The sequence below is a fragment of the Lolium perenne genome, chromosome 5 (assembly GCF_019359855.2).
Source record: "Lolium perenne isolate Kyuss_39 chromosome 5, Kyuss_2.0, whole genome shotgun sequence".
NCBI lineage: Eukaryota > Viridiplantae > Streptophyta > Magnoliopsida > Poales > Poaceae > Lolium > Lolium perenne.
This window is the reverse complement of record NC_067248.2, coordinates 219,709,002-219,719,471: the sequence shown is the minus strand read 5'-3', so window position 1 is coordinate 219,719,471 and position 10,470 is coordinate 219,709,002. Positions and strand designations below refer to the sequence as shown.

The following is a 10,470-nucleotide window of genomic DNA, read 5'->3' as shown; positions in this document are numbered from 1 at the left end:
TGAAGGTGTTATCTACTCCCTTCGTCCCATGAAACTTGTCGGAGATTAATTTAAATTCTGATGTATCCTAGACACTAAATAGTATCTAGATACATCCAAATTTCAATAAACTTTGACATGTTTCATGAGATCGGAGGGAGCATTTCCCAAGTGCCTCTCTTCTGACAATAGAAATGCTGACACAAATTGGAAGGCGACAAGGTGCATTCGTTAGTAGGGAAACCGGTGTCCGGCCGCTACATTTCATTGCAGTGGCCCTAAGTTGAGTGTGCACGGCAACGCAACCTAACCAACTCTTTCGTGTGCCAAGCCATGGCACACATATATCTGCACCGTATAAAGACTGATCCAAGAGAAAAAAGTAGATCGTTACCATTCCCCAACTCGTGCAACGCCAGCAGCATGCATTCGTCGCCGGCCTATCGCATTGATCCGCACCGCCAGCCAACCCGACACATCCTAAAGACATGTTCCCGCGCTCCACGAGCACTCTCACACACTTGGCGATCGAGCACTATATAAACGCATCTGCGCTTGCATGTTCAAGCAGAAGTAGTGTACGTAGCTCGATCGATCGACATGGCTTCCTCCCCTGGCATATGGTCGGCGATCACCGCAGTTCTGCTCATGCGCGGCCTGTTCGCCGCCTTCCCTGCGGCGTCGAGCGGCCACGTCGACGCCGGTGACATGCTGATGATGAACAGGTTCCTCCAGTGGCAGGCGACGCACAACCGGTCGTACCTGAGCGCGGAGGAGCGGCTGCGGCGCTTCGAGGTGTACCGCAACAACGTGGAGTACATCGAGGCCACCAACCGGCGCGGCGACCTCACCTACGAGCTCGGCGAGAACGAGTTCGCCGACCTCACCCAGGACGAGTTCCTGGCCAGGTACGCGTCTTCTTACTCTTACGACGGAGGATATCGCGGTGATGATGGCGCGGACTCGGTCATCACGACGACCGCCGGTGGTAGCGGCGACGGTGATCACCTGTGGTCGTCTGGCGCTGACGGCGACAAGCCTCCACCTCCGCCCAGCTTGGACTGGCGGGCCAAGGGCGCCGTGGTGCCGCCCAAGTCCCAGAGCTCGTCATGCTGTACGTGAATTAACTAACATGACCTCACCGATCTCTTTTGCTTCTCCTTTAAATAATTTGAACGTATGCATGCAGCGAGCTGCTGGGCGTTCGTGACGGTGGCGACGATCGAGACGCTGCACTGGATCAAGACGGGGAGGCTGGTGTCGCTGTCGGAGCAGCAGCTGGTGGACTGCGACCAGTACGACGGCGGCTGCAACCTGGGGTCCTACCACAGGGGCTACAAGTGGGTGGTGGAGAACGGCGGCCTCACCACGGAGGCGGAGTACCCGTACCGGGCGGTGCGAGGCCCCTGCAACCGCGCCAAGTCCGCGCGCATCGCCGCCAAGATCACCGGGCAGGGGGCCATCCCGCCGAGGAACGAGCTGATCATGCAGCGCGCCGTGGCCGGGCAGCCGGTCGGCGTGGCCATCGAGGTGGGCAGCGGCATGCAGTTCTATCGGAGTGGCGTCTACTCGGGCCCCTGCGGGACGCGGCTAGCGCATGCCGTCACCGTCGTCGGCTACGGCACCGACCCCTCTACCGGGGCCAAGTACTGGATCGTCAAGAACTCGTGGGGACAGACTTGGGGCGAGCAAGGCTACATCCGCATGCGCCGCGACGTCGGCGGCCCCGGGATATGCGGCATCGCGCTCGACGTCGCCTACCCGTACTAGCGGCGTACATACTCCAGATATCATGCCCTCTGGGTCGTACGCTCGATCTGTGGACCAAGTCGTGCGTTTGACACCTGGCAAAAACAAATCTCAAAGCATCTGGCCACCTGTTATCCGATTCCAATTACCAAGTCTCCTTTTCCCGTTCAGTACTCTAGCGTTGGCCTTCGTGCTGCCGTGATTTTCATGCTTGCTCAGTGCTCTCACCCTTAGGGCATCTCCAGTCATCGGTTCTGTTCGTCGGGCCGAAAAATACGTCTGGTATCACCTCCAGCGGGACGACGCAAAGTGATCGGGCCATCCACGGCAACGCAAATCTAACCCAAATATGCGCCTCGGATGCGTCGCTGCGGAGCTGCGCGGACGCGCAAAGTGTCCGCTCGCGTCTGGCGGACGTTTTGTCGGCACCGCCTGGCAGCGACCCTGCGTCGATGCGTCTTCTCGAAGCGCGCCGGCCGATCGGCGCCATCGCGTCGCCGGCGATCTGCGCCACGTTAATGGCGATGCCTCAGCTGACGAGCGGCCGCCGCCTACCTCCGCCAACCACGTTAATGGCGATGCCACGCGTCCGGCGGCCATCGCCTGCCTAGAGGCGGCGGAGGCGGAGGTTGCGGAGGCGGCAGCGCGCGGAAGGGCGCCTCGCGGAGACCGGGCGGAGATCGCCAACGCCATGGCCGAGCTCGCCGATGCCGAGGCGGAGTTCGCGGAGCGCGGGCGGCGATGGCGGCCCTCGGCGGCCCCACCGGCGGACGCCTTCATCCACAACATCGCGGACGACGACGCCCCCATGCCCGGCCGCTCGAGTGCGCCGCGACCGATTCGTTCTGGTCGCATCCTTCGAGACCCTGGCTGGGGACGCCAAGCGCTGCCATGCTTGGTTGGCGGAGGAGGAAGCCAACAGCTCCGACCTGGACTCGCTCCAGCGGAGGGGCCCTTCTCCCGCGCGGGTCGAGCAGGAGAACCGGGAGCTGGCGGGCGGCCCAGGCGAAGGAGGAGGCGGCGGCGGAGAAGGCAGAGGCCAACTCTATGGCTAGGACAGTCCTGTGGGACTCCTCTCTGGCCGAGGCCCTTGAACGCCGTAGGCGGGAGGGGCTGGCCAATCTGCGGCGTGCCCGGAGTGCGGAGTGCGCGAAGCCCTCGCGCTTCGAAGACGGCGCCGACCCCTCCGGCGGCCGATGGTAGGCCGCGCGGCGATGATAACCGAGGCCGGTGTAGGCCGTGCGACGGCGAGTAGGTACGGCGAGTAGGCGCCTGAAATCCGTTCCATCTATCAATATGTGAAACATCGTCAATTTGACCGAGCCCGACGCCTCGATTTGCTGCCTGCTCTCTCGCGGTTCGTGGCTATCGCCTAGGCCGTCTGGTTCCTACCCTCTCTCTCGACGATCGCGACCGACCGACCGCGAGACGATCTGCTGACTGCTGCCCTCCTGTGGACTACAGTGCTACTTGCTAGTCCATCGGCGAGTGGCCGTCACAGTTGGCAGTCCCAGTCTGGTCATCGTCAATTAGGCTGCGTATTAGATTAAGATAGAAGGTAAGAACGCCCGCTGTAGTTCTCTTGGAATTCTACTGTATGCTCGCCTATAATTCGGGTTCTGAATTTTGATTATTAGTTGTTGTTCTTATTTGTAGGAGCGGGGTTAACTGGTCTGACAACTCTATACATCGACAAGAAGTTAGTGGACGAGTTTGATATTGATTCCATCATCATGGACTTTGCTTCTAAGAATTGGCGGAGAAAATTTTAATGTATCATGTAAACATTATTTTATATTATTTTATATAAATATTAAAGTTGTGTATACTTAAAAGTATTTATTTTTCATCATCTCATACACATGAAAAAAAGTAGTAAGAGGGGTCCAAAATTTTAGTTTCGCCCGGGCCTCCGAAATATCAGGACCGGCCCTGTTTTCTTCGCACCATGGGATGTTTCGAGCTCTTTCTCTGCCCGCACGTGGTTTGGGTTAAACAGATTTGTCCTGGTGCCTTGAGATTCGTTCTTGCCAAGTGTCAAACGCAGGGCTTGGTCCAGCCACCAGAGCGTACGACCCAGGGTCGTATAAGATTTTCTTCCGTGGTGTACGGCGTACCGCCGCATATCTACCTAGTATCCACATCGTCGATTAGGCCCTGCGGCGTCACGCTCGACGTCGCCTACCGGACCATGCGTAGCTAAGTAAGCTCGTGTACACAGCAGCATCTAGGTTTACTCGTGCATTTGTAAACTTTGGGAAAATGCTTATGTTCGGGCGACCGATCTGGAGTAGCGATCGGTTGCACCGAGCCGCGCGCTTCTGAGCGAACGGGCTGTGTTCGATGGGTTTTGGCCCATAGGCGCACTCTGGCCCACCACCCATGCGCATGTTGCCGCACGTCATTTAGTAGCTGCTGCTAGTTTAGCTCAAGAAAAAAAGCTGCTGCTAGCTAGGAGGCCACTGCCTCATAGTCATAGACGCATAGTCACCTAGCTGCGACGCTGCTGCCATGCATTTAGCTAGCTAGTAGTAGCTAGGCCACATGCTTGTGCTAATTTTTTAGCCAAAGATGCTGTAATGCTTACCCCTGAATTTTCTAGATGCGGCATATGTTATTTAATTTTTGTAATAAACACATGTAAATTTTGTAGCCAAAGAACACACGAGATGTTGTAATGCTTACCCTTGAACTAGATGTGGCATATGTTAGTTAATTTTGTAATAAACACATGTAAATTTTGTAGCCAAAGCACACACGAGATGTTGTAATCCTTACCGGTGAATATTTGGATGTGGCATATGTTAGTTAATTTTGTAGCCGAAGCACACACGAGATGTTGTAATGCTTACCCCGTGAATTTTTGGATGTTGCATATGTTAGTTAATTTTGTAATAAACACATGTAAATTTTGTATCCAAAGCACACACGAGATGTTGTAATACTTACATGTGATTTTTCAGATGTGGCATATATTAGTTAAATTTGTAATAAACACATTTATATTTTGTAGTCAAAGCAGATACTAGATGTTGTAAGGATTGCCTGTGAATTTACAACAATATCTTTACAACAAATCACGAAAATATTTACAACAACAATTCTGAATAAAACCTACAAAAAAGTTAGGTGTTTACAATAATAGTAAACAATGATTTAAAAATTGAATAAACTATTTTCATGTGTCAAAAATATCTTTACAACAAATCACAAAAATATTTACAACAATAATTATGAATAAATTCTACAAAAAAGTTAGATGTTTACAACAATAGTAAACAATGATTTCAACCAAAAAAACAATTCTAATACTACTAATTCCCTATGACAAAAATATCGAACAAATCACTAATATATTTACAACCGTTACTAAAAATAATTCCTACAAAAAGTTAGGTGTTTACAACAATAGTAAACAATGATTTCAACGACAACAAACAATTCTAATGCTATGGTTGTATTGTTGTAAACAATTTCACTAATATATTCACAACAGTAATTATGAATAAATCCTATTGTTAGTCAAAAGTTAAATGTAATTTTACATTTCCTCGTAGAATATATTATGCAGTAGTATGAAACAATAACAATGAAGTTTTTTTTAGCGTAGTGCCTACAGCCATACACCAGCTAGCTAGCTAGCAGCGAGCCATGCAAGCAAGCGAGTAGCAATGTCTCAAAAGCGAGAGATTCACAGCAAGCCCTCAGCGGACAGCGGCACATGGCGGGCTCCACACACGCGCGCAGGCGCAGCAACAACCCGGGACGCTCCACCGATCTACACCTGACGTTGAAGCAGCACGAAAGCGACGTTTCTGTGGCTGAAAGAGACGTCTCATGCACGACGAATCGGACGGACGAACGTGTCAAATCCAACGACACGCCTGCAACCGATTTTCCGCCCCCGCGTCGGCCGACGGACGGCTAGCACGGGCCTAAACTTTGATGTCCTACCTACCTATCAGGCTATTATATGTGGTGTGTCTACGTGAAACAGTATACTGTATTTATATATCATGTTCTGTTGTTAGACTTTTCTTTTCCTTTAGTACGCTCCCTTCTCCTAACGCAAACACAACAAAGATTAAGATTGCTCCATGCCTCTTCATAATGGAACTTATGAAGATGTATAGTGAAGGGGTATACTGAAGGAGTATAAAGTGAGACCTCGACTCTTTATGTGTTTGAGTTTTATGACGGAGAGATGATCATCTCATTTGAGCTTTTTCATTGTGAACATTTAACGCGACACTAGCCTGCACCAGTGCCATAGAAGGAACATAAATTACTAGCACAAATACCCGTACGTTGCTACGGGCTAAAATTTATTATTTAACAATCTTGTGTAACCAACCCCCTAGCACCTGCATGTCGTGCAATGTGTACTACCTTTATGGTCTCAGCCCTTATTTACCGTGTCCTTCACCGATCGGCGCAAATCGATGCAAGAAAAGACCATGATAGCTAAGGACTGAAAATCCTCGTGTCACCAGTTCAAATATGGTTCCTGGTAGAGAAAAAAAATCTATGGAATAGGTATTGATACGCTAAACCGGAAACAACTTTTCATGGGAACTATAATTTTTAGGTGGCTTAGGAATCTAATAATCTTGGTCATTAGTAGATGCATAGGAGCTTTCAGCTGACATTTTCCAGAAAAGTTTTTTGAGGAAGCATCAATATCTGTTGGATTGAACCACTTGGAAAATCTTTGGTGATTTCTATAAGAATTTAATTAAAATTAACACCATGAAGCACGTAAATGTAAAGCATCATAGAGATGCTGTTATCACCAGAATTTGACCGGATCAGAGGTGGGCCGTGATTAAGATGGACTTGAAGAATATACACGGAAGATATACATGAATCGGCCTTGTATACGAAGTTTGGGCTAGTTTTGCCCGTGTATCTGTAAATATAGTAGGATACGCGTCGGTTAGTTAGAATTTGGCTCGTACACGGTTGGGATTATTCCCATGTTAGAAAGTCTACGGACTATAAATATGTATCTAGGGTTATTGAGAAAAACAACAATCACGTTCACCACAAACCAATCTAGGCGCATCGCCAACCCCTTTGTTTCGAGGGTTTCTTCCGGGTAAGCATCATGCTGCCTAGATCGCATCTTGCGATCTAGGCAGTATACGTTTATTCGTTGTTCATGCGTTACTCGTGCTGAAGCCTTGTTGATGGCGAGCAACGTAGTTATCGTAGATGTGCTAGGGTTAGCATTGTTTTACCCTTATACATGCTTTGATCCATGCTATCCTTAGACATCTAGCCGCCTTTACACCTATTTTAGGTGTAAGGGCGGCACCTTGCTTGATCCGTGTTTAGTAGATCCGATCCGTTATGATTGCTCCTTGTTCTTCAAGGATTAGTTTGATATCTGTATAGTTAGGCCTTGCAAACGGGTTGAAGGATCCAGTAGCACGTAGGGTGTAGTTTGCTAGCCCTAGATAAGATGTTCCGGGAATCAACTCCATGTTATTTTTTAGGCCTTATCTAGGGCTGGTTTATTATCATCTTACGTGGCTGCCAGGCTCAATCACGTGTAGGATGTTCCGATTATGCGGTGAAAACCCTAAATCGTCGTAGGTCGTTTTAGCTTTATATTGATCAAGCAGGACCACCATGCGATCGTAGACCTCATACGAACCATGGGTGGATCGGCTCCTTGAGCCGATTCACAGGAAAACCTGAGAGCCGATCGAGGCTCGTATTTAATGTTTACGTGTATGCCATGCAGGAAACTAAGCGAAGCAGATCATCACCTTCCTGACCAGGTATAGGTCAGGTGGCACGCCCTTGCACCAGCATCGGGACGTGCGTGCCGGAGCTTTGCGGGCCGTCGCTCGGAGGGACCAGGGCCAGCCGCAGTTCTGGGAGCCTCCCGGCTCTTCATGTTGCCCGTCGTTGCTCGCCGGTGGGTTTCGGACACCAACACATTCTGGCACGCCCGGTGGGACGGTCTTCGACATCAACGGCATCAACGGTATCGCCATCTGCATCTGAGATGGCGGAAGGTCCTCCAGTTACGTACGAAGATCTGACTGAGGAGCTCAAGAAGAAGTATGACGATGTCAAAGCTATCTTCGAAGCCGACCTCATCGGCTCTTTCCAGAGGACCCGTTCACACGGCATCAGGTGGAAAGGGTTCTCACCTGAGGGCGCGCTCGATGGAGTGGACCTGTCTACCCCTTCAGAAGAACGCACCAGGTCTCTTCGTCAGGAGGTTAATCACATGGTAGCTCATTCGCTACACTGCCATTCTGAGAGCCTGGTGAACGCTTTGGAGCGTGTCGCGCTTCGGGTGATCCAGGAAATCATGAGGCACCAGTACTCTCCGACAGGACCTGCTCTAGGGACTCACCAAGGGGAGATACCACTCCAGACCCGACCACCGCTGCCATTCGCGCTGGCAGCACCAGAAGTGCCGAGTTCACCGGCATTCGTCGTCCACAAGATCGGTGGTGATCCTAGTGATTACCAGTTCTTGTATGAGGCGCCTAAGGAGATCCCGCACGGATACACGTGCACCTATGTGCCGATCGCAGATGGCAGGCACTCCACGAACCGACCGCAATAGCGGGGGTTTGGAATGCGAGAGGGGCTTCTGGATCAGATCTTGAGAAGCAGACGTGGCTAACTAAGTATGCCACTCCAACAAATCTCCAAAGCTCAACTCCTGCAGCTAGCTCAGATCTTGAGAAGCAAGCGTGGCTAGCTAAGTATGCCACTCCAGCGAATCTTCAGAGTTCGCCTCCTGCAGCTAGCACCGCGGATCAGATCAGCACCATCTTGAGAGACCAGTTCGGCATGGTGCCGAAAAGGAGGGCAATCGGCTATTCCAAGCCGTACCCCAACGAGTACGATTTGATCCCACTACCACCCAAATATCGGCTCCCTGAATTCTCCAAGTTTAGTGGGTCAGATGGCTCCAGTTCAATCGAACATGTGAGCCGATATTTGGCGCAGCTGGGCACGATCTCAGCGGCAGATGCACTACGCGTGAGGTTCTTCGCACAGTCCCTCACAGGATCGGCTTTCGGGTGGTACACCTCGCTGCCACCAGATTCAATCCGGACTTGGAAGCAGATGGAAGAGCGGTTCCACATGCGGTATCACTCGAGAGGCTTCCGAGGCTGGCATTGCCGATCTAGCACAAGTACGGCGAAGCGCGGAGAAACAATGTCGAGTACATCCGGCGCTTGGGGCCATCAGGAACCGATGCTATTCGGCTCGTTTGACTGAAAAAGAAGCAGTCGAGTTGGCGGTGGTGGGTCTCGCATCGCCGATCAAGGATATGGCTTCCCAAGCAGATTACCCTTCACTGGCGCATATGGTTCAGAAACTGTCATTATATGAACAGCGCCACCCAGAGTTATACCAGGACAAATTCAAGCGTGCGGTAGTCCTGGTCGAGACAGAGGAAGATGAAGGCTCTGCGGGAGATCAAGAGGTAGCAGTGGCTGAATGGACTCGGGGGGCAAGCCCCGTGTCCTGCAAGTGGGTTAAGCCACAAGGTCCTCCAAGAGGGTTTGACTTCGACGTGACCAAAGCTGAGCAAATTTTCGACCTCTTACTCAAGGAGAAGCAGCTAAAGTTACCCGAAGGCCTCAAAATCCCCACGGCACAGGAGTTGAACGGAAAGCCATACTGCAAATGGCATAACACGTTCACCCATACCACCAACGACTGCAGGGTGTGGCGTCAGCAGATCCAAATGGCGATAGAGCAAGGGCGTCTAATCTTCAGCTAGAACGCCATGAAAGTCGACACGCACCCCTTCCCCGCCGTTAACATGGTGGAGTGCACTGACCCTGGGAGGTGCCAGCCAGGTTTCTCGTTCACCATTAACATGGTCGGGCCTGCGCACCACTCTGGTAAGGACAGAGTCGAGGGCAGCCGCTCTCGTGGCAAGGACAAGGAGGAAGCCGTTCCACGCGATCGGCTCCGACACGATGGCAAGCGCTACATCACAGAGGGAGAAGTGAAGAATGTGCGATATCAACGACCTCTCTCTGATCATCTCCTCAATAAATATGTGAGTCAGTACGACCAGCGCCGGCGATACAGCGACGACGACGAAAGGGATCGTCCGGCTAGCAGGGACGCCAGGAGATATCGTCGGCATGATCGCGACGAGGAGAGATATGAGCGCCATGCCAAGGAAAAATCAAGAGAGCAGGACGACGTGGACAAGCACTGGGATTGTCCTTTCTTCAATCATTGCTGGGATTCAGGGATGAGCCGATTGCCTACAATCGGCAACTGTCCAGAGTGTAGACAGAAGAAGAAGGGCACAGGAGACGTGTCAGTGTTCAAGCGTCTGGGACCTCTCCCATCTCGGAACAAGCAAGCTGAGTCCTCTCGGGTGGAAGATCTCGAGGAGTTGGAAGACGACGATGAAGAAGAAGATACGTACCACCGGCCAAGGTGGTGCCCTGATGGACTCAGCCGTTCCCAAAAGCGTAGGGTTCAGCGACTACGTTGCTTGGAGGAAGCCGAAAGGTTATACCTGCATACGTTGAGGAAAGCGCGGCCTGATCTGTCCGTGAAAATTCAGCGAACTCTGGACGAGGAGGGTCGACCACAAAAGAAAGAGTGGCGCCCCAAACAAAGGAAAGCCGATGACGAGACATCGGCTGGCACAAACATGGTGTTCATCCTGCCAGCAGAGTTTTGTGCTCCTGGAACAGAAGAGGCATCTGTGGCACAACTTGACTGCGGCCCACGGCC

The 10,470-nt window shown here is 51.5% G+C and overlaps 1 protein-coding gene across 1 annotated transcript; it reads left to right on the top strand.

Moving 5' to 3' along the window:
• The first annotated feature begins 558 nt into the window (after positions 1 to 558).
• Positions 559 to 1,898, top strand: LOC127298236 (ervatamin-C-like). The gene is made up of 2 exons (XM_051328148.1): positions 559 to 1,093; positions 1,169 to 1,898. The coding sequence occupies exons 1-2, from the start codon at positions 580 to 582 to the stop codon at positions 1,747 to 1,749; spliced, it is 1,095 nt and encodes a 364-aa protein (XP_051184108.1). The 5' UTR covers positions 559 to 579; the 3' UTR covers positions 1,750 to 1,898.
• Positions 1,899 to 10,470: the final 8,572 nt, after the last annotated feature.

What these genes read in the sequence shown, in the direction of transcription:
- LOC127298236 (XM_051328148.1), top strand. Translation starts at nt 580, where the DNA reads ATGGCTTCCTCCCCTGGCATATGGTCGGCGATCACCGCAGTTCTGCTC. An exon ending in GTCCCAGAGCTCGTCATGCT is followed by an intron (nt 1,094 to 1,168) that starts GTACGTGAATTA and finishes GTATGCATGCAG; the next exon opens with CGAGCTGCTGGGCGTTCGTG.